At 38.6% G+C, this 25,349-nt stretch overlaps 1 protein-coding gene across 2 annotated transcripts in view; it reads right to left on the minus strand.

Annotated features, from left to right (window-relative positions):
- Positions 1 to 206: 206 nt before the first annotated feature.
- Positions 207 to 25,349, minus strand: part of LOC112628529 (cytochrome c oxidase assembly protein COX16 homolog, mitochondrial) — a 37,784-nt gene continuing 12,641 nt past the window's right edge. Inside the window, exons 2-5 of one of the 2 annotated variants that reach the window (XM_025391419.1) lie at positions 24,231 to 24,451; positions 17,208 to 17,279; positions 3,245 to 3,307; positions 207 to 586 (exon numbers count right to left, since the gene is read on the minus strand). In XM_025391419.1, coding sequence (XP_025247204.1) covers positions 470 to 586; positions 3,245 to 3,307; positions 17,208 to 17,279; positions 24,231 to 24,299 — 321 coding nt within the window. In that variant the 5' untranslated portion in view covers positions 24,300 to 24,451 and the 3' untranslated portion in view covers positions 207 to 469. Of the gene's footprint in view, positions 587 to 3,244; positions 3,308 to 17,207; positions 17,280 to 24,230; positions 24,452 to 25,349 lie in introns of those variants that run through there. The other variant, XM_025391421.1, reaches the window with a different exon arrangement.

Below are 25,349 nucleotides of genomic sequence, written 5' to 3' on the forward strand. Positions count from 1 at the left end.
ATCAAGACTCTTAGCAGACTGTGATCATTTTTCTTTCCCTAATAGATTTGACAGAAAATTACTGCTTGATTTTACTGTGAGAATTTGGATCCAGACCTACTGTCCTCATTAGGAATCAGAAATCACAATGAAATATCAAAATGATGCCCTAGTGGCTACTGCAAAAGGAATACATGGGTAGTTGGAGAGTGGAATACATGACTCTGTTTTGGAGCAGTATTTACATTTTTTATTTCAAGTTGTAAAATATACGTGGCCAACACTGTTAATTTCATCCACAGATGGAATATCTGGGAAGTATAAAAACCTGTACATGACCTTTTATCAAGATTATTTGTCATCAAATTACCCATATCCAAGTTTCCATGGGCCTGGAATTTCCTTTCCACTTGATAGGGGTATATATTAGGAAGTCCAGTTGATAACATTTTTATTTTTTTTTAAAAAAAGGAAAAAAGAATCAGCAGAGTCAAGTTGTCTTAGTCTTAAGGCTTTCTGGATTTCCTCCTTGGAGGACGTCAGGATCTTCCCAAGGCCGGGGTCCTCGAATATTCTTCCAGTCATCAAACTTGGAGTCTTTTATTTTCTATAGAGCCGCAGAAAATTAAAGTATAAATATTAGTATAAGAGCCCTGTGGCTTTGATTAGGACACAACTCAATGAATAAATGAGTAGAAAGTATCCGATAGGTCCTCAATTACAATTGTAACAAATAAATCAACTACAATCATAATCATTGATGAAATGTCATCTTAAGATTTAGAACTTTTCTTGTTTGTTATTGATGTTAATGCCTATCTTACTCCACCTAAACCATAAACCTATTAAAATAGAGAAGGAGTCTACATGCCTTATTTTTGAGAGGACAAGGAAAAGGCCGAAGCTGGGAAAACAAAAGTACAAATCTGAAGGTTGATCCAGCACAATAATGACTGAAAGGGTTATCGGGGATGATGGTAGAAAATAAGAAGAAAAGAACAAAGATGGAGACCCTAAAGTCTTCTATAAAAAAGAAAAGAGACCAAGATAATTTGTCTTATGTCTGGTCTTAGGAATGAAAAGACTTTTCCTACAGCTACCATAAGCAAAACACTTTTGGGCAACTGAAACTAGTTGTAACTACATTATGGATCATCCTACCTTCATTTAGTCTGAAGTACCTCTCAAGCACAAAAATAAAGGTGGAATAAAAGGGGGAAAATAAATGTTTCTTCACCTTTCTCTTACTGACCACCACTCTGACATTAACTTTTACATATCTGCTGTTTTGGTTGTTCTGGAATAATTGAGTAAGACAGGAAAAAAAAAAAGACTGAGAAAACAAAGGATAGCTTATATCCAGAGACAGGGAAAATGATATAAATTTACCTCGACACTTGGATACTAAGCATTACTCTCTTACTAACTAGCTATATAATCTTTGGAAAGTGATTTAAGCCACCTGGGCATTAATTCTCTGGTAAGTAACAATGAAAAAGTTGGACCAAATAGTCTACATGGTTTCTTCAGCTCTCAGATTCTACAGGTCCTAGAAGAACTAGAAGGAAAATCTACTCCCAGACAAACTCTCCGTAGCATCACTACTGGTATAGCACTTGTAAAACTACAAGTTAGCAAGTTACAGGATTTTTTTTTTAATCAATGGGAAAGTAGTAAATGAAAATACTGTTCACTTATAGTTTTACCAGGAGTCTGTATTACGTATATACACAAAGGAACAAAATTCAACTAATTTAGCATACGAGAAGAATTTAAAGTATTTTCAAGTATAGTTATGAAATGATCTAAAGTTATTAAAAGATTTTAATAAAGAATAAATGGCCATTATCCAGGTAACATAAGATATATATGCTTAACAGAATTGAAGAAAATTGTTAAATAACAAGTTCATGTAAAAGTGGTCTAGTCTTTAGAGATCTTTGGTGAAGGAGATTCCTTGTAGAATTCTACAAAACATGCACAGTGGCTGAAGAATGGGCTGTGTAAATGTGCTGAGAAAAACCACCCAAGACATAACACTTCACAGCCAACTGGCATAGGCTTGAGTGTGGAACAGCATGAAGAAATGCTGAGAAAAAACAGTGTGAAGAATATGGAGTTTTCAGGCCTGCCACAGTGGACAACTTTCTTTTAACATTTTGTTGCTACACTGACATCCACCTAAGACACCAAAAGGGCTGTTCTTCAGGAGTAAAAATTATGCCTGAGAATAAGATTTTATTGAGATTCATCCCAACAAAGCTTCAAGCCAATCCTTGACAAGACTCTCTGGGGAGACAGTTTGGAGATTAAGTCCCAACAAGAGAGAAGGGTCAAGGAAAGATAGTAGCCCTTCAACAGATACTTCCCTACAAAGCACAAAATGAAGTTCAAGGTGATTAGCCAACAATTAAATTGTCTGCTAAAACAAAAATGAACACTCTTCAGAATTTTCTTCAGTGTAGTATTCACAATGACTACCTTTCGATACAAAATGACCAAACATACAAAGAAACACGAAAATATAATCCAGTCAAAAAAAATTACAAACTCTAAGACATGAAGAACATCCCACCTCACCACATCCCATAATATAGTGTGCTATTAAACTCCTTGATTTTTGCTAATTAGATGGGTGAAAAGTGATACCTCATTACACTCTGATATTCCTATTATGATAAATTGAGCATCTCTTCATATGTTTAAGAATGATACTTATTTCCTTTTGTCCAAAAGTTTTACATGCTATGCTTTCCCATGTTCTTACTGAACAAATGAATTGTTGAACTTTTCACACTGATTTGGAGATGGTCTTCATATTTAAGTAAATGAATGTGCCATGATAAGATTAAACTATATTTGTAGGATTTCTCATATAACTTGTGACTTCATATACCTTTTTTTAGTCTGAACTTTTGAATTTGTATGTATGAACCCATTAATCTTTACTTTTAGAGCTTCTGGGTTTTATATCACATTTAAATAGGCTTTTTTGACTCAAGACAACAAACAAAATTCCCCATTTATATTCTCCTAGTACTTTTAGCATTTTGCTTTTTACTTTTAAATTCTTGATCCATCTGGAATTTATTTATTTGTAGTATATTAAGTATGGATCCATCTATATTTTCTTTTCAAATGACTATATAGTTTATCAAATACTATATATTCAAGATAATTTTTTTTCTGTACTATTAATACTTTTAAGGCAGATAAAACCAGTAACTGATTGTTATAAGACAGAGACTACATTAACATACTGTACCTCATATTCCGACTCTAAAGATATTTTATTCTCTTTCAGTTTTTTTTCAAGCTCAGGATCCATCTGTAGAAAAGGAAAAAAGGTAGTAAGTTATCTAAGTCTGTTAGACTCAATTTTCAATTTTAAGTTATAGAGGAGATGGCTGAAATAGTATGGCCAAATACAAACACATGGCAAAATCTCCACCATCTACTCTGATCACATAATGATAACTAATGTACTACTGCCACCATTATTCAACTAACAAGAGTTAATATCTACTGATTACTTGTTATGTGACAGGCATTTTGACATATACTGTCTTGTTTCATCCTCACAAAATCCATGAGATACATATTATCTTTATCTGTATTATCATATGTAAGGAATATGGGACACGGGGGGGTTTGAATAACATGTCAAAGAGGCAGAGCTTGGCTTTGAGTAATGGTTCTCTGCCTCCAGAGTTCACACTATTAACCACCAACCTAAATTATATTATGGAGAAATAACATAAAAATACTAATATAATACTGCACTTGAAAACAAAAAGGAATACCTTCCATGAGCCAGAAGTAGGTATCTACAAAAAAAAAAAAAAAAAAAAAAAAATCCATAGAGGTAAAAAGGAGCTAATGCTATATTACCTGTATAAAAAGTCTTCTGAGGCCGGGCGCGGTAGCTCAAGCCTGTAATCCCAGCACTTTGGGAGGCCGAGACGGGCGGATCACGAGGTCAGGAGATCGAGACCATCCTGGCTAAAACGGTGAAACCCCGTCTCTACTAAAAAATACAAAAAACTAGCCGGGCGACGTTGCGGGCGCCTGTAGTCCCAGCTACTCGGGAGGCTGAGGCAGGAGAATGGCGGCGTAAACCCAGGAGGCGGAGCTTGCAGTGAGCTGAGATCCGGCCACTGCACTCCAGCCTGGGCGGCAGAGCGAGACAACGTCTCAAAAAAAAAAAAAAAAAAGTCTTCTGTATGTGGCAAAGCCTTCAGGAAAGAAGAGTATGATGGCTGAAATTAATAAACAACAACTACAAAAAAGCAAAGATCAAGTAAGTAAAATAGAAGCATAACCAGAGGATTTCACTGGAATAATGGATGAAGAGATAAAGACGAGATGAATGAAAAAAAGTATTTTACAAAAGCGAGACCTAAAAGTTCTAACACATAGCTAATAGGAGTTCCAGAATTAGAAAATAAAGAAAAGGGAGGGAGAGCAATAATTAAATAAAAATAGCAAAGAATTCCCCACTACATAGCAGTGAGTCCTCAGACTGAAAGAATACAGTAAGAAATAAGCACAACAAAACAAAAACATTTTTCATCAAAGTGAAATTGATTAAGAAAAAAAGAAATCACAAAGAGTATTTAGATGAAAAGGTCAACAGCACAAATTCTATAGGCAATAAAGAGATAGTATAATAATATGAGTAATTTTATGCCATTAATTTGAAAACTTAGATAAAATGGACAGATTAATAGAAAAATACAACTTTCCAAAACTGACAAAGGAAGAATAGACAACTTGAATAGTTTTACAATCTACACAGAATTAAATCTATAATAACCTCACACAAAGAAAACTCCTGGGTCAGATGGCTGTGCCAGTGAATTATCCCAAGGAAGAAATAATGCCAATGTAACAAATATTCTGTATGAGTTATGTGGTAAGCATAACCCTGGTATCAAATTTCACAAGAAAATTAAAATAACAGGCCAGTTTCATATATGAACACAAATGCAGAATTCTTAAATAAAATAGTGTAAAAAGAATTCAGCAACATACCAGAAAGATAGCATACCATAATCAAGTTGAATTTATTCCAGAAAGGCAGAGTTAATTTGGAAATCACAATGTAATTTGCAAATAAACTAATGTGACAGAACAGAGAATCCTGAAGCAGACTTAAAAACTTATATGAACAGCTGATTTATGACAAATTAGGCACAGAAGAGCAGTCAGGAAACAATGCTATTGTCAGTATATGATGACTGCACAATGTCTTATCTATTAATATCAGAGAATATATTCCTCACATCACATACAAAAAAAGAAAAAAATCAATTCCAAATAGAATGTAGACCCAAATACAAAAGGCAAAATTCAAAACTCTTAGTAATTCACATAGAAAAATATTTATACTTTGGAGTAAGGAAAATGTTTCTTAAAAGAAAAAAAAATCATAAAGTAAAAGAGGAATAAAATATAGTGTATTAAACTTTTTTTTTTTGACATGGGAATCTCACTCTGTCACCAGGCTGGAGTGCAGTGGCACGATCTTGGCTCACTGCAACCTCTGCCCCCTGGGTTCAAGCAATTCCTCTGCTTCAGCCTCCTGAGTAGTTAGGACTACAGGCACGTGCAACTACGCCCCGCTAATTTTTTGTGTTTTAGTAGAGACAGGGTTTCACCATGTTGGCTAGGATGGTCTTGATCTCTTGACCTCATGATCCACCCACCTCGGCCTCCCAAAGTGCTGGGATTACAGGTGTGAGCCACCATGCCCAGCCAACTGTATTAAACTTAAGAAAATTTGTTCATCAAAAGATACCATTAAGAAAGTGAAGACTAAAAGTTTTATAATCTGGCACGCATAAAAAAACTCCTAAAAAATAGTAGGAAAAACCCCAATAATCCAGTAGAAACAAATGAGGAAGAGGCCTCAATAGACATATCACAAAAATGAATATACAAAATAGAATATAAAAATGGCCAACAGACATATAAAAAGTGATTAACTTCATCAGTCACCATGGAAAATTTAAATTCACCTCATAATTAGATAGCAATTCATAACACACTCACCAGAATTATTTTTAAAAACAAAACAAAATTAAACTGACAATACAAAGTATTTGCAGCCTTAACGATAAATTGCTGGTAACAGTATGGACGGATGGTCATTCTGAAAAACAGTTTGGAACTATCAAATAAAATTGAAGTATGATACAACACCCTATAATCTAGCAATTCCTTTTTGTACATGTACAAGAGAAAAGCATACAAGAATGGAATGTTCAGGATGTCACCAAGATGGCAGAATAGAAGGTAACCTGCTCATATCCCCCCATAGCAACAAGAATCCTGCACCTATCCACAGTAAAAAGTCTCTCTGCAGGAGCCTCAGAATTCAGGTAGGAGGTTGTCAAACCCTGATGGAGCCAAAGACCTAGGAAGGTTGTTTTGAATGCATTCACACCTAGGTGGGTGATTCACTGAGCTTGCTTCTAAGTTCAAGCCTGGAAAACAGCCCAGTCCTTCAAGGGGCTTAGCTAACAGCCCCATTTGGCCTTCAGTCTACAACCAAAACCAGCCGCCAAGAGGTCCAGAAGGAATCACACATGCTAGTGACTTAGCAGAAAGGCTTGTCTGCCTGCTGATATTGGTCTTGACAGTAAGCCTGAAAGTGGCCCTGTGGCTCTGCTCCAACCTTCAGCTGGAGGTCCCAGCTCAGACCTGTTTACACAAGGACCCAAAGGGAGACTCAACCATATCTGGCAGCCCAGGAATATAGGCCTCCCCAATGGGCTTGCCAACCTCCTATCACAGCAGATCCTGAGGGGGCCCAGCCTCAGCTGCAGCCCCTCTTGCTGTAGTTGAGAAACAATCCTGTCTGTGCAGGATCCTCCAGGGAGACAAGCGCCCCACTTGAGCCAACAAGATCCAGCTCTTTAGCCTCCAGGCCACAGCAGATCCCAGGGGGGCCCAGTCTCAGCTCCAGCCTCTCCGGCCACAGTTGGGGAACTATCCTGTCTAGGGACCTGCTGGGAAATGCACACCCACCTGAGCCAATGTGACAGGCATGCCATCCTCTCTTCTACAGTAGATCCCAAGGCAGCTCAGTCTCAACTTCAGCCCCTCCTGTGGAAGTTGAGGAACTACCCTACTGATGCAGTGACCTGCCAAATGACACATGCTCATCTGTGGCAATGAGAGGGGGTCATCAGCCTCCCCACAGCAGATCCAAAAGGGGTCCAGTCTCAACTCCAGTTCCTTTTGCTACAGTCAAGAACCCATCCTGCCTATGCAGAGAGCTGTTGGGAGGCATGCTTGTCTGGGGCACTGAGACAGTCTTCTGGACTCAAGTACCTGGTCAGCATTCCCACACAGCCCCAGTACCTACCTTGGATCTTCCACAGATCCATTTGGGCCAGGAAGCCATGCCAACCTTGGAGCCCTCATGAGACTCATGGCAAGCCTGGGCTTTGAGCACTCTCTAGTGCTGAGGCAGCTCAAGTTGTCACAGGCTCAGAGAAGACAACAGTCAGTGTGCTTAGAATCCCTGGAAAACCTTCTGAAGAAGGACAGGCACAAACAAAACCAGAATGCACAGACTAAGATAAATACAGAGGCTCTCAATGCACACAAATTGTCACATTTCTTCGAGTATCAGAAACCTTTAGGAAAATATGACTTCATCAAATGGACAACATAAGGCACTGGAGACCAACCCTAAAATGATGGAGATGTGTAATCTTTCAGACAAAGAACTGAAAATGGCTGTTTCAAGGAAGTTAAATAAACTTCAATAAAAGACAGAGAACCATTTAGAAATTTATCAAGAAATTGAACAGAGAAGTTGAAACAATTTCTAAAAAAATCAAACAGAAATCCTAGAGCTGAAAAATACAATGAATGAAACAAAAAATGCACTATAAAGCATCAACAGAAGAATTCAGCAAACAGATGAAAGATCAATGAGCTCAAAGAGAAACTATTTGAAAATACACAGTAAGAAGAGAAAAAAGGAAAAAGAATGAAAGTAATAAACAGCTTACAGGATCTATGGAACAACTTAAAAACAGCAAGTATTCAGGTTATTGGAGTTAAAGTGGGAACTAAGAAAGATGAAGGAGCAGAAAGCTTCCTCAAAGAAATAATAACAGAAAACTTTTTAAACCTGGAGAAATATATAAATATCTGGGTAAAGCAAGGTAAAATGTCACCAATAAGATTCAGCCCAAATAATACCCCAAGACATATTATAATCAAACTCTCAAACACCAAAGTCAAAGATAAGATGCTAAAAGTAACAAGAGAAGTGAAGCAAACGATATGAGTGACATCCATATTCCTGGCAGCAGACTTCTTAGCAGAAACTTTATAGGCCAGAAGAGAGTGGGACAATATATTTAGAGTGCTGAGGAGAAAAAACAAACTAAAATACTGTAACAACCAAAAATACTATATCCAGCAAAGTTATCCTTCAGAAATGGAGAGACGACTGCCAAACAAAAGCAGAGGTAATTTATTGCTACTAGACCTGTCCCAAAAGAAATGCTAAAGAGAGTTCTTCACGCTAAAAGAACACTGCATGATATACTAATACTGCAATCCTAATGTTTAGACCACTTTTATCTTTAGTAAGAAGACAAAACTATTAAAAATAGTAACTGCAACAGTTTGCTAAGAGATTGGCAATATAAAAATGTAAATTGTGGCCAGGCACAGTGGCTCACACCTGTAATCCCAGCATCCTGGGAGGCTGAGGTGGGTGGATCACTTGAGGTCAGGAGTTCAAGACCAGCCTGGTCAACATGGCAAAACCCCATCTCTACTAAAATTACAAAAATTAGTTGGGTGTGGTGGTACGCGCCTGTAGTCCCAGCTACTTGGGAGTCTGAGGCAGAAGAATCACTTGGAAGGTGGAAGTTGCAGTGAGCCGAGATTGCACCACTGCACTCCAGCCTAGGCAACAAAGCAAGACTCCATCTCAAAAATAAATAAATAAATAAATTGTAACATCAAAAATTCAAATTGTTGGAGGAAAGAGAGTTAATGTGTATAGGTTTTTATTTTGGTTTTTCCTTTTTCTGTAATCAAAGTTAAGTTGGTATCCATTTCAAATAAGTTGTTATATCTATAGGATGTTTTCTGTAAGCCTTGTGGTAACGCAAAGCAAAAATCCATGACAGATACACTAAAAATAAAAAGCAACAAATTAAAATATACTACCAGATAAAAATCACTTAATCACATAAAAAGTAAGGAATGAAAAGAGGAAGCGAGGAGTTATACAACTAGAAAACAAGCAACAAAATGGCAGTAGTAAGGCCTTACTTATCAATAATAACACTGAATGTAAATGGACTACACTCTCCAGTTAGAAAACATAGAGTGGCTCACTGAATCAAAATATAACACCCAAGTATATGCTGCCTATAAGAAATTCACCTCGTCTATAAAGATACACATAAACTGGAAGTGAAGGAATAGAAAAAGATATTCCACGGAAATGAAAACCAAAAAAAGAACAGAAGTAGCTACGCTTTTATCAGATAAAACAGACTTTAAGTCAAAAACTAAAAAGAGAATGAAGGAAATTATATAATGATAAAGGAGTCAATTCAACAATAGAATGTAACAATAGTAAATATATATGTACCCAACACCTGAGCACCCAAATATACAAAGCAAATATTAACAAATCTAAAGGGAGACAGACTGCAATACATAATATTAGGGGATTTCAACACCCTACTTTTGGTGATGGACAGATCATCCAGGTACAAAATCAACAAAGACACAGTAAAGTTAAACTAGACCCTAGACCAAATGGACCTAAGACAAATTTACAGAATGTATCATCCAACGGCTGCAGAATACACATTTTTCTCATCAGCACATAGAATATTCTCCAGGATACACCATATGTTAGGCCACAAAACAAGTCTCAACAAATTGAAAACAGTATCAATCATATCAAGTGTCTATTCTGACCAAAACAGAATAAAAATAGAAATCAGTAACAAGAGGAACTTTGGAAGCTGTACAAATACATGGAAATTATACACAATGCTCCTGAACAACCAAAGAGTTAAAAAAAAAAAAAAATTAAGGACCAAATTTTAAAAATTTATTGAAACAAATAAAAATGGAAACATATGAACATAGCTATGCTCATTTGTTTACCTTTGTCTATGACTGCCTTTGTACTACAACAGCAGACTTCAGTAAATGCAAAAGTTCAAATTTACTATCTGGCTCTTTACATGAAAAGTTTACTGATCCCTGACAGATTTGAAGCACAGATTAACTTCACATATATAATATTGAATAAAAGAAGTCAGCACAAAAGAATATATATAATTCCACGGATATAAAATTTGGAACAAAGAAAATTAATCAAAAGGTTTTGGGATGTATTCTAAGATGGTAAAACGAAGGAATTGATTACTACAAAAAGCACAGTAGGGCTGGGCGCGGTGGCTCATGCCTATAATCCCAGCACTTTGGGAGGCTGAGGTGGGAGGATCATGAGGTCAGGAGATCAAGACCATCTCGGCTAACACAGTGAAACCCCGTCTCTGCTAAAAATACAAAAAATTAGCCGGGCGCGGTGGCTTGCACCTGTAGTCCCAGCTACTCAGGAGGCTGAGGCAGGAGAATCACTTGAACCCAAGAGGTGGAGGTTGCAGTGAGTCAAGATCGCACCACTGCACTCCAGTGACACTCTGGGTGACAGTGCACTCTAGGTGACAGAGTACGAGTGATTGCACCAGTGCACTCTGGGTGACAGAGTAAGAGTTCGTCTCAAAAGAAAAACAAAAAAACAAAAAATGAAGCACAGTAGTGTTTATCTTAGGGGCAAGAGGAAGGCATGGAGCAGCAGGAGGAGAGATTAGGAAACAGCACACAGAATGTGTCTGGAGTGCTAACAGTTTTTACTTTTTGACACAGATAGCGGTTACTTGGGATTTCAGTTTATGATAATTTATTAAATTGTACATGTATGTTCAATACACTCCTTGGTTTCTGTATTGTGTTTCACAACAAAACAACTTAGATAAATAAAAATAAAATAATGAATTACTATATTAATAATTGCATGTATGTAAAAGGGATAAAACACAAACCTACAATACAAGTTAACTTCCTCATATGCTTTTAACTAAGAAAACAGCAAATGACCTACTGCTGATGGGCACGAGGAACTGACTGTATTATTGAGAGATATATCTGTACTTTGTGTGATTTAAAAGAAATTTTCAGTGCTAATTTTGATTGTGTGAAATGTCTGTCTTACCAGCATACATGAAAATCAAACCTTTACCTAAGATGCTACTCTATTGTATACTACTTTGATAAACTTTCTTCCTGTGTCTTTATTTTCTGTACAAAATTTGTCCAGTAATCTAAAATTTATCCAATAATGTCAAAGTAATTTGCAAAACAAAATCATCAACCAAAAAACGTTATTACCTGCAGTCTCTTGGAGTTTAAGAGATAAAGACCTAATAAAGGAAGGGTTCCAAAAGAGCTTAGAGTTGAAAGCCCGTTTTTACCCTGGAAACCCTTGACACACCTAGTAAACCCATAGGATAAGAACCAACGTTTGAAATCAGGTAGATGGCTGCTACTGGGGGTTACAGAAACCACCATACAGGGCTATAATGACAAAAAAAATAGAGATCAAAACACACACAACAGACAGTTTTGAAATTCTAGAACTGCGTAAGATAGGAGTATACCACTAGGTTGAAAATTCTCTGAAAAGTAGAGCATAATTTCCTGGAGTATCAATTTAAAGTCATGTAGGTCCATGGACATTATTTATAAACAACTATAGAGGTTCCAGATAATATTGTTTTCCTCAAGGAAGGTTTTTTGTTTTTTTGTTTGTTTGTTTTGTTTTGTTTTCAATACAGACAGATTAGAGGCTAGGAATAGGGAAGAAACAGACAGGACAGCCTAAGTGTTACTTAACTGAAATCAAGCCATGACCTGGCTCACACCTGGATGATATTAAGACTGATCAGCCCTCAATCTATCTGCATCGCAGAAAAAAGGATACGCCTTTTATGGAAGAAGACAATACTATCTGGAACCTCTATAATTGTTTATAAATAATGTCCAGTATTTAATTAAAAAATTATGAGGCATGTTTAAAGATAGAATCATATAACTGAAAAAAATAAGAGAAAAATTAGATAATAAAAGCAGGTCTACAGTGATCCTTATGTTGGAGACAGGCCTTTAAAGTAACAATAATTTGTATATATTCAAGATATCAAAGGAAAAAATAGATTAAAATATGGCATCAGAGAAGATTTCTCCAGAGTACTAGAATGTGTAATAAAGAATTAAATGTGCATTTTAAAACTAAAAAATATAGTAACTGAAATCACGAAATCAAGGGATGGCTTTATGTGGAGATTGAACACAGCAAAAGAGAAATTTAGTGACTAGAAGATAAAACAATAGAAAATATACAAAAATAAAGTACAAAAAAAAAAGAATGGGGGGAAAACACTGAAAAATCATAATAGAAATGTTGGGCATAGTTAAAGAATAGAACATATATCTGATTGGCATCTCATAAAGAAAACTGGGCAAAAGCAACAACTGACAAGATACGAACAATTTTTGGTTTTACATTTTCTGTGGTTTCATTAAAATCTTCAAAGAAATCAGAAGATAATTTGGCTTTTTGGGTCGTTTGTTTTTTTGAGACAGGGTCTCGCTCTGTCACCCAGGCTGGAGTGCAATGGCACGATCACAGCTCACTGCAGCCTCAAACTCCTGAGCTAAATCAATCCTCCCAGATCAGCCCCAAGCAGCTGGGACTACAGGCATGCACCACCAGGCCTGGCTAATTTTTTGCATTTTTTGTAGAGATGAGGTTTCATCATATTGCCCAGGCTGGTCCTGAACTCCTGGTTCAAGTGATCCACCCACCTCGGTCTCCCAAAGTGCTGGGATTAACACATATGAACCACCATGCCTGGCCCTAGAATATAATTTAAAACTCAGTTTTTTCTTAATCAAGTACCTGGACATTTCTTGGTGCCATTTTTCAGTTTAGCATTGATATACTACAGAAAGCACGATCCTTGGTAAAATTTAACAGTATACATAGGAGGACAACAGACCTGGTACCAGTCCCCCTTTTGTTCATCCATAGGATATTTTAATAGCTCTAACCTCTGAATCAGAAAAATGTCACTTTAGTCAATTTCATAGAGCAATCAAGAGAACAATATGATAATGCATGTTCTCATTGGTATGGTATGCACAAGCTAACTCAGCAGCTCTATTTTAGACTGAGTATAGTATTGTATTTCGGGGAGATGAGTAAACTTATGATTGATTTGTAAGTACTTGCCTGCCTCATCCTGGACCTGTGAGATTCAGTCTTCATATCTGTTTTCACATCCCTGTCTCCACCATGCCCAATCTCAATTTCTTGTTTGCATACTGTGCAGTATGCTCCGTTTTGGTTATTTAATTCCTTAATCCAGTTGTATGTGTCCTTCCATATGTCATTAAAATGACAGAGTCATTTAGCTTCCTTTTTCAGTGATGTCTGAATCATACTGGCACTGGTATTATAACTGTTCTCATTTTCATTATCTAATCTTAGAAAACTTGGTCACAATATTTATAATGTTAAAAATTGAACTAACACCATCTGTTATAAAGCACAACAGGCAGGCAAAGTTGAAGACTTACTGCTCGCAAATGTAGCATACTTATATTGCACACTTAAATCACATCACTTGGTCTGATGCAACAATGTATGATCCATTATTGTGGATCCTTGGTGGTTAGTATCAGCACTCATGAGAAAAAATCAGCAACAGCCACTAGGGACAGCAGATAAACTATTCCAAATCGTTTTCTAAAACTTGAAAGCTGTTGCTTCCAGCTCTTACTTTTTTAGGCTTATACTTTCCCCTGTCCTTTGCACATCCTTTACTGAGAAGCCAGATGTTTTCTTTCCTGGGATGCCAAACTTTCAGTACAAAAATCAGGACTGTCTCAGGCAAACAATGATGGTTGGTCACCCCAAATCCATACTGTCCTTTCTACATCCTTTTCCAAACTTCTCAACCGAACCCATCCTCTTTTGATGCAAGTTTTTCCTTTAGGCCACAGTGTCAACCCCCCTTGACCTTAGCAATTTACCCTCTTAACCACCCTAACCTCAATCTCTTAACCCATGCAACCACTATCAGCCTCAACCAGTCTTATCCTTTCAATCCTCAAGGACAAAACTCAACCTCTTAACTCCTCTTAACATTACCTCATCTTCTCTACCTAACTGGAACTGAACCTCACCCAAACACTGACTCTTGATCACCTGAGTTTGACTTTTCAACATCAACCAACCTAGGCCTCTAAATCTCATAGGCCTTGTCTTCTGATCCTTCTCACCTCAACTATGTCCTCTCATCTTCCTCCTATAGACCTTAACCATCCCCCATTCTTTTAACTTAATTCCCTTGACTTCAACTGACCTTGTCCTCTCAACTTCAATCAACCTCATTCTGTTAACCTTACCTAACCTTGTTCCATTTACTTTGACTCCATTTCCTAAACCTCACCTGGTAGCTCAGCCTCCCCTGTTCTCCTTAACTGGGTGATATGGTTTGGCTGTGTCCCCACCCAAATCTCATATTGAATTGTAGTTCCCATATGTCATGGGAGGGACTCAGTGGGAAGTAATTGAATCATGGAAGTGGTTTCCCATGCTAGTCTCGTGACAGTAAGTTCTCACAAGATCTGATGGTTTTATAAGGGATTTTCCCCTTCGTTAGGCTCTCATTTCTCTCTCCTGCCACCATGTGAAGAACGTCACGTTTGCTTCCCCTTCTGCCATGACTGTAAGTTTCCTGAGGCCTCCCCAGCCTTGTGAAACTGTAAGTCAATTAAACCTCTTTTCTGTATAAATTACCCAGTCTTGAGTAGGTCTTTATTAGCAGTGTGAAGACAGACTAATACACTGGATTACTGGCACTACCATTTACCCAGTCCTTAAAACCAAAACCTTGAGTCATCCTAGATTTATTCATATTTTTATATTACATATATTAGTCATCAAATACTATCAATTTGCTGCTAAAATTATTGCTGGAACTCATTAATTTCTCTTTATCATCATTGCAAATATGTTATTTCAGGTTCCATTATTGTTCATCCATGCTACTGCCCCAGAATCCTAACAGGTCTCTTTACTTCCAACCTAAACAATATTTTCTCTTCCATTTTGGTCCCCCAAAAACCATCCACCTGTACTCCACTGCCAGAGAGCTATTTCTAAAATGAAACACTGACCATGTGCCCAATACTCCCTCTACCTTATAGAATATAAGTTATTTCTATCATTTAGTTAATTCCTGCTCATTCTTAAAGCCTAATTCAAAGGCTAATGCCTTTAGAAAACCTTCTCTGATTCTCCTTTTCCAAGTTAAAACTATACAGCTCTCCTTGAACTTCTAATAATGGCATTTTACTGGCATTGCTATATTATATGTCTGGGTACATTTTTTTTATTAGCTGTCTTCCAGCCTCAATTATAAACTTTATAAGTACTAGTTTCTGAATACTTTACTTGCAGTATCTAACAAATATTAACACATGACCACTATTCAATTATTTTCCAAATACATACTTATTTTCTCCTTCAAATGTCATATACTACCATAATTTTCATCTTAAAGGGAAAAAGAAAAAAATTCCTTGACAAAGTAATTGGGATGCTAACTGAAATCTTCTAACACAGTTAAATTGAAAGTTAACTGAAAATTAAGTAAAATTGCTCATTAAATAAAATTGTTCTTTCCTTCATAGAAAGTACACATTTTTTAAAATTTAATATTTACCCTAATACCTACTGTCTTTAAAACTAGCTGATGTTGGTTTCTCTAAAACCATAAAATTAACTGAGGAAACTGAATAGGACTTTATACTCTACTTTTCTATCGATATTACTGAGGTCTGCTAATAAAATATATATATTACTTGGGAAAAAAAACTACAAATATCAGATATGTGCCACAAACAAAAGCTATGTACTTCTGAATGAAAAAAACAGAGTTCTTATGTAACACCTGAATTTCACAATTGTGTGATTACACAGGGTGAGAATCCTAGCTCTACCCGTAAGTAGCCATGTGACCTTAGCCAATTTAATTAAGCTTTTTAAATTTTTCTTCCGTTTTTTTCATGTAAAGATCCACTATAGTTAATGTATAGACCCCCTGTTTCCTCACCTGTAAAATAAAGATGATAATATATAGACAGTCCCCAACTTGCAATGTTTCAACCTATAGTTCTTTTACTTTACAATCCACTTAATCAGGTATTAAATGCATTTTTTACTTACAGTATTTTCAATTTACAATGAGTTTAAAGCAAGACATAACCCCATTATAAATCAAGGATCATCTGTGTGTGTGTGTGTGTGTGTGTGTGTGTGTGTGTGTGTATGAACTAATATAGTCCTACTACAAAGTAGACACTATAAATGTAGGTGTCTTTATTTATACTGAAAAATAGTTTTCCTTTTAGTAACAATTATTAAAGATACATATCAATATACTTTATACAATTATGGATATTAATATGAAATATAATTAGAGAAAAATAAAGCAAAATTATTGACCTATGTTTTTTAATCCCTTCTAAATCCTAAAAACAGCTACACCAGATCACATTTTGTGGGAGAATGCTAACAATATTGCAAATTTTCTAATGAAATAAGAAAGATTACTAGACTGGGTGGAAGGCCAAGGCAGGTGGATCATTTGAGGTCAGGAGTTCAAGACCAGCCTGGCCAACATAGTGAAACCCTGTCTCTACTAAAAATACAAAAATTAGCCCAGTGGTAGTGGCACGCACCTGTAATCTCAGCTACTCAGGAGGCTGAGACAAGAGAATCGCTTGAGCCTGGGAGGCGGAGGTTGCAGTGAACCAGGATAGGCCACCGCACTCCAGTCTGAGTGACAGAGTGAGACCCCATGGGGGGAAAAAAAAAAGAAAGAAAAAGAAAGAAAGATAGATTACTAAATTAGTTACATTTCATGATTCACTGCCACGTGATCACTAATGTTATTTTAAAGAAAAAAACAAAGATCACATCTTAGCGTTGAAAAGCAAGACAAACTCAGACTGCATAGTGTACTGAGTATACAATTCTCCTAAATGAGAACATACATACAGACAGACACATGTCAAACTCTAATTATATTTCTTACTTTAATCTTCACAGCATCATATCGGATTTGAGAAAACTCACGAAGACCAAAAGAACCTCCAACAATCAGCAACTAAAACAAAGAAAGGAAACATTTAAGCAAAACAGAAGAGCAGAATTCAAATTCAGCCTATCTATAGATTGCTTATCTAAACAACAATAGAGGCACATTATACAAAAATTCTATAGAGTAAATGCAGTATATACTGGCTAGGAAACCATTATAGCATATCATTACCAAATACCAAAATCGTCACCTTATACCTGTATTTGACCTTATGATTTAAATGACATCATAACAAGCATTATGTTATTTGACTCTTACAATAGACCTATTTTTGTTTTTTGCTAAGAAAAAACAAAAACAAAAAAAACCATTCAACAAATGAGGAAATAAAAGCACAGCCAACTAAATGACTTGCCCATTGTTAACTTAAATTTTGCCCAAGGCTGTCTCTGTACTTCTATTGCTATGCAATCTTCCTTAGTAAGTAAAGAAACTGAAACCTGATCAACTGATCAGACCATGTCCATATAAGGCAGATGCCTAGCTATAACCAACCAAGCTATTTCTGTACTTCACTTTCCTGTTTTGTCTATACTCCTCGCCCATATCGAAGAATGGAGCTCTCTCAACTTCTTCTGGTTCTGAGTGCTGCCTGATTCGTGAATTTTCTTTGTTCAAATAAACTCTATAAAATTATCTTTTTGTTGTTTAAGGTTTTTGTTTCTTTTAATACCATGATTACACAGGGTAAACCCAGCAGTAAAACTCGCCTTTTTTTTTTCCTTCAAGACCAGAATTCTTTTGATTTTATGATTTTTCAAAAGAAGCCAATTGGAGTCCTCATTACCTTACCAAGTGATAAAGAAATCTCATGAAAGATTAATGCAGAATATTCTCTGTATCACATTGTATTCCCAGGTACAACATAGCTATACAGATCACAGGTAAAGAAAGTTTTCAAATTCTTACTATATACTAAAATTCTGAAACATCGTCTTACGATATACAGAATCACTTTCATTTTTTTGCTGGCACCTCTTTGAGGCACAATATTTTCAAAAGATTTAAACTTCATAATTAAGAATTGTAACCACCCAATTGGTTCACCTTGCATGCTGCCTAGTCAGAGCCGATTTATCAAGCAGGGGAATTACAATGGGGAACTGCAGAGCTGGCTGTGCAGAGACCGGAATTTTATTATTACTAAAATCAGTCTCCCCAAGAATTCAGGGATCAGTGTTTACAGATAATTTGGTGGGTAGGGGCTTGGGAAGTGGGGAGTGCTGATTGGTCAGTTTGGAGATGGAATCATAGGGTGCAAAGGGAGCTTTTCTTGCTGTTTTCTGTCACCGGGTGGGATGGCAGAACTGGTTGAGCCCAATTACCTATCCGGGTAATGTCAGTTGATCCATCCAGTGCAAGGTCTGCAAAATATCGCAAGAACTGATGTCAGGTTTTACAATAGGGATGTTATCCCCAGGAGCAATTTGGGGAGGTTCAGACTCTTGGAGCCAGAGGCTGCATGACCCCTAAACCGTAATTTCTAATCTTGTAGCTAATTTGTTAGTCCTGCAAAGGCAGACTAGTCCCTAGGCAAGAAGGGGGTCTTTTTGGGAAAGGGTTATTATCTAATTTTGTTTCAGAGTCAAACCATGAACTGAATTCCTTCCCAAAGTTAGTTCAGCCTATGCCCAGCAATGAACGAGGGCAGCTTACAGGTTAGAAGCAAGATGGAGTCAGTCAGGTCTGATTTCTTTCACTGTCAGAATTTCCTCAGTTATAATTTTACAAAGACGGTTTCAGTATTGGTACAAAAGTTCATGACCACGAGGAGAAACTCACTCATCATTACTTACTGTGTGTCGCTCTTATAAAACAAGCTTAGAACGGACTTTGGATTTCAGAAGACACCTGCAGATTTCCCTGGCATCTCAAAGCAGGGATGAAAAGTATAAGATTCTCCCTGGGACCTGAAAGCTTAAGGAGATGAGTGACTCCTCCCTTCTCAGGCCCAGTCCCAAGGCGCAAGGCTACTTGCGCTAACAGCCTGCGCCAGCAAGATAGCAGAAGCAGGAAGAGAGGCGGCAGGAAGATGCGTACCTCTGAAGATTGAGAAAGAGGCCATCGTGTCCAACATAGCAATTACGTCAGACTAGAACACTTTCTGTTTACAGGAGACTATAAAACCTTTGTCTAGCCCTCAGCCCACCTGCGCCCAGGCACTCATTAAAACAGCATCCACACCACCTCATGTTGTCTGTTGGTGCGCTCTCAGGGTTTGAACCAATACAAGAACCTTATATGTGCCGAAACCCAGGAGGGGTTCTGGTCCACATCCCCCGTGGACCTACCCCTCCACCCCAAAGAGCAAGCCACAGCAGCCAGACAAAGGAAGCTCCTTGGTCTCTAGTTGCTTCTCTGTGCATGCACATTGGTCACTGATCTCACCTACTGTTTCCCCAGAAGTTTCCCCAGAAGCCTGGTTAACAGGGAAAATCCGCAGAGCCTCTCTTAGTTTCTCTGGTCCAAAAATCCAACATTGGTCCAAGAAGGCTCCAGCGTGTGCCAGGCACTCGCTGATCATCTGGTCTTAGGGGGATGCCTCTAAGCCATTTGATCCTGTTCCCGGATGGATGGACAAAAAAGGCAGCGGTGACAATTGCTCCTTTTATCATCTCCCTCCAGGACAGTCTCCTTTTTCCCTGTTCTCCCGGGCCTACCCTCTGTTATGGGAAACTCCCAGTTCTGCATTCCAAACAACAGCCCTCTAGGCTGCTTCATAAAAAACCTGCAAACCTTAGGCCTCAGGCAAGATATTCGCCCTAAGCGCTTTGTCTTTTTTGCAATACAGCCTGGCCACAGTACCAATTAAATAATGGGTCCAAATGGCCCGCAAATAGAACATTCAGCTTTATAATGTTAACTGACTTAAGCAATTATTGCCAATGACTGGAAAAATGGGGAGAAATTCCTTATGTTCATGCCTTTTTCCACTCAGATCACAACCTGACCTCTGCAATTCTTCTTACCTGTTCAAATCCTTCCCCTCCATTCTTACCGCCCTGATCACCTTTCTCCTCCCAACTCTACCTCTTTTTCCTCATTTGATCCAGTTGACTGCTGTCCACCCCTCCCAGCCCCTACCTTTTCCTCTCAACTGTCTTCTTTAACCCCCTCAAGCCTCCTCGTTGTCTTCTCAGCTGCCATCTTCCCAGTCAGCTGTATCCACTTCTTTTCCTACACCATCCCTTCCTCAGGACAATTCTAGTATTGCCTGTACCCATTATCTTCCCCCACTGCCCTCTCCTAAGGCTTGTAAACCCATCCCACCACCATACACCCCTACCTAAACTCCACTGCCTGTTGACTCAACCTCCCTTCCCCCTTCAAACCCTCAGAACGAACCACTATCTTAAACTTTCGGTTCATCTCCCAGTCCACCCCCCATATTCGGTGCAAGCTTCAGAAGCTTGACGACGGCCCTCAAACCCCAGAACAAGAACTTCTTAATTTAGCCTTCATAGTCTTTAACAATCATGATGAGGAAAGTAAAAGGCAAAAATGGATGGAGTTTCAAATGCTTGCCTCCACCATCAGGGGCCCTGCAGGCCTACAGGGCTGCAGCTCCACACGGAAGCCTCCTAGCAACCTACCTCCACCTAGCACCTGTTTCAAGTGTGGCAATGAAGTCCACTGGTCCAGACAATGCCCAAATCCAGGTAAGCCCACCAGGCCGTGCCCCCTCTGCGGAGGACCCCACTGGAAGTTGGACTGTGAGCGGCCCCTGCAAGGACCGCCCTCATCCCTTCCAGAGCCGATCAAACCTCCTATTTGGATCTCACTGGCCTTGCCGCTGAAGACTGACGGTGCCCTGAAACGGATGCCCCGGAAACTGCCATCGCTGCATCCAAGCCAAGGGTAACCCTGATGGTGGCAGTAGGCCAGTATGTTTTTTTAAATTAGTACCAGGCAAACTACTCTGCTTTACCTAATTTTTCAGGACCCACTCAGTCCTCCCTTTCCTCTGTTGTGGGAATTGATGGACAAGTCTCCAAACCCTGAGCCACCCCTCCACTATTCTGCTCCCTGCACACCTTTTCCTTCACTCGCTCTTTCTTAGTCCTGCCCTCATGCCCAACTCCACCCCTAGGCAGAGACATCCTTTCAAAACTCCACACTACTCTCAGCTTCCACATTCCCCATAGTACCCAACGCATCAACCCAGATCCCTCGAGGCACCTAATGACATGGTGGAGTATCTCCAAAAATTCTTTCCTCCACAAAAACAGTGAGAATGTTTGTAAAAAACTGTCAAATAAACTTTTTTAGAACTCTGAAAATTAAGCAAAAACTTGCAACAACGTGCACAGTATTTACCTAAGAATGTTGTTATCTGAATCTCAGGAACAACAGTTAGCTTGGTGGCATTTTTAATTTGCCATATTCTCACCCCTCCACCCAAGCTCCATAACAACCATGAAAATCAACAGCCTGCAAACATGATGTAAAGCCTGGCACCAACTGGAGAGGGTAGAGAGCTTGGAGCTCTTTAAAACACCATTCCGTGAGAATTGTCATCATTCCAGCAGTCTGGTAGTTCCTAGAAGATGCTATTCACAAAGCTGTCTTTAGTTTACCTGACTTGGAGCTCAACTAGTATGAACAGACTTCTAGGAAGTGTTTGTCAAACAAACAAAAAAATTCCGAGGTAATTGTTTAACATTATGACTGTCTGATGTGGTAGATAATAGGAATAAGGTGTCCTTAGAGGACCCTGAAAAGCTCAAATATATTCCTGAGAATTTAGAAAGTCATGCAAATAAGCAGAACTGTGTACATGCCCAGAGCAATGTATATGCCCAAGAAAGACCTAAGAAGGCCCTAAATTCTCAACTTATGACTAATTTTGAAGCTCTGAGCAAGTAAGAAGTGAAAGCTGTACACTGAGCTGTAAATTGCATGGCTGAATGTTGAAAGCATGCCCAAAAAAGCATGCAGAGCCTCTCAACAAAGACTGGCAGATTTGTTGGTTTCAGGTTTTAAAGAAACCTCTGTCCAACAAAAGGAAACACAGTCCAATTAAAAAATGGGCAAAGGATTTGAACAGACATTTCTCCAAAAAGATAGTCAAATGACCAATAAACATTTGAAAAGATGCTCAACACAATAAGTCATTAGGTAAATGAAAATCAAAACCACAATGAGGAATCACTTCACACCTACTAGAAAGGGTAATAATTAAAAAGATGGACAATAACAAGTGTTGGCAAGGATGTGGAGAAATTGAAAATTATATATTGCTGGTGGGAACGTAAAATGATGCAGCCACTTTGGAAAACATCTGGCACATACTAAAAAGTTACACAGAGTTACCATATGACCTAGCAATTCCATGCCTAGGTATATTCCCTACCCAAGAGAAATGAAAACATACTTCCACACAAAGCGTGTACATAAATGTTCATAGCAGCATTATTCATAATAGTAAAAAATGGAAACAACCAAATGTTCATCAATTGATAAAATATATCCAAACAATGGAATTATATCCATCAAAAGGAATGAAGTATTGATATATGTTACAATGTGAATGAACCTTAAAAACATTCTAAGTAGAAGAATCCAGTCACAAAAAACCCACATGTTGTATTAGTGTGTTCATAAGAAATGTGCAGAATAAGCAAATTTACGAGTAGAAGTAAATTAGTGGTTTACCAGGCCAGCATAAGAAGTAGGAAGAAATGGGAAGTGATTACTATTAGTTATGATGCTTTTTTTGGGGTGATGAAAATGTTCTAAAATTGTGGTGATGGGTCCATAACTAAGAATATACTAATACTGAATTTGCTAAAAACAACAAATTGAACTTTTTTTTTTTTTTTTGGAGAGACAGAGGTCTTGCTGCTCTGGAACTCCTGACCTGAAGCGATCCTCCTGTCTTGGCCTCCCCTAACACTGGGATTACAGGTGTGAGCCATCGTGCTTGGCCCAGATACTTTAAATGGTTGAATCTTTTGGAGATTCCTAAAATCCAAATGTGATGAATCTATATTTTTCAAAAATGTGTAAAATACCCATTACCTTTCTAAGGTCACTTATTTCCTTTAGTCTGCTTAAATGGAAAAGTTGGTCATTTCATCTGTGCCAATATTCATACAAAATAAAAATCTTTTCTGTATTTAAAAGAAAGCAGCTTCTGTTCATATGCTTTAATTATTTCATTTACTAACACATCAAGGCTTGCTGAAGCAAAATAAATTGCCCGTGATCAAAAAGCAAATAGAGTCATCTGGATTTCAACTCTGGTTGTCTTAAGCCAGCCTCAGCCTGCATTTTCACAACATCCTTAGGGAACTCAGTGTGGAATTGGATGCAACCATACAAACACGGAAGCTGTTTTCAACGTGCTTAAGAAATTATAACACAGCAACCATTCTGGCTACAATGTGGCGGGCACCGTACTCAACACTTTATTCACAAGGTGTTATCAGTTCATCACAACTCTAAGAATTAAGCTAATTCACAAACTAGAAAGATGAAACAGAAAGATACCAGGAATTGGTACAGTTAAATGGAATACATCTAGTCCCAATGATCCACAGTATCGTCAAAATATAGCTAAGGTGGCGGTGAGGAAGCAAGCTTAGTAATCATCCAAACTTGGCTTAAACTGTGGTTCTGACTGAATTCTCTGAGCTTCAATTCACTTAACTGTGAATCAAGGGTAGTAACAATGACCGCGTTAGACGATGGGAAAGATGCCACGCTCACAAGCAGACAGATCCTAGTACACCTGAGATCCAACTGGGAGTGGAGGACAGCGGCGGGGAAGTGCGGGGTGTGGGTAGGAAAAGACTGGTAGAAGAGCTTTTAGGAAAGCTCTCAGCCCGTCGCTAGCCCCTTCCTAGCCCGAGTGCCCCCACTTAACTTCACATTTTACAGATTCCCTCCCAGGTCTTGATCCTGCCGAGGAGGAGGGTCCCACCCCTTGCGGAAGATCCTCCTCACTCCACTCACCAACATGGGGACTCCGTAGCGGAGAGTCTTGTTCTTGCGAAAAGCACGCATCACCGCGGGTGCAAACATGACTGAAATCTTCCATCCGCTCAGAACTCCAAGCGGACCCAGCGCAGACTCCCAAATCTCAGCGGCCCACGCTGTCACCAAGAGGAGTACGTCCTTGACTCACTTCCTTTTCCTTGGTTATTTAGTGCTTGGTCCTTACTGAATGATTTCCGCTAGGCAAAAGCAATCGAGCCATCGTAACATACTTGTGCGTCCGCCCATAAATGCGGGCGTCAGAGCGTTTTTGGTTCCGTAAATTCGGCGTGCAGTTGGGATTCAGAGATTTGAATCAGTTTACGATCACCACCAAATCGATATGGAAACCAGTACTTCCCACGTTCTTGGTCCCGACTAACGTCTTCTTAGAACACTATAATAGGCACCTGGCCACTCGATAAAAACAGCTAAGGAAAAAAGTACTTTGAGGCCAGGCGCGGTGGCCTGGGTGGGTGTCCTGTAATCCCAGCACTTTGGGAGGCCGAGGCGGGTGGATCACCTGAGGTCAGGAGTTCTAGACCAGCCTGGTCAACATGGTAAAACCCCGTCTCTATTTTTAAAAAAATACAAAAATTAGCCGGCCGTGGTAGCAGGCGCCTGTAATCCCAGCTACTGGGGGGCGGAGGCAGGAGAATCGCTTGAACCCGGGAGGCGGAGGTTGCAGTGAGCCGAGATCTCGCCATCGCACTCCAGCCTGGGGAACAAGAGCAAGACTTCGGCTCAGAAAGAAAAAAGAAAAAAAAAGTATTTTGAAGCTGGCACTCCAGTCTCTATGGCTATTTGTGGGATGAGGAATTTACCAGTTTAATGGAGACTTTTAAAAACAAATCGCTAAAAAGATTAGGTTGAAATGTAATCAGTGTAGTGTCTTATCAGTCATTACTGAGCCTTTAATGCTAATGATTTTACTGTGAGATAACCTGTAATCTTTAGTTATTTATGAATGTCTATTTTCCAATGATTCAGCAACCATACAGGCCACCTTTCAGTGTGTCATTGAAAGGGTTCTAGGAACACTGAGATAAAAATATATGATCCTTACCTTAAAGACACTGGCGATTTCATGGGCACAGA

Source organism: Theropithecus gelada, chromosome 7b, assembly GCF_003255815.1.
Source record: "Theropithecus gelada isolate Dixy chromosome 7b, Tgel_1.0, whole genome shotgun sequence".
NCBI classification, from domain to species: Eukaryota; Metazoa; Chordata; class Mammalia; order Primates; family Cercopithecidae; genus Theropithecus; species Theropithecus gelada.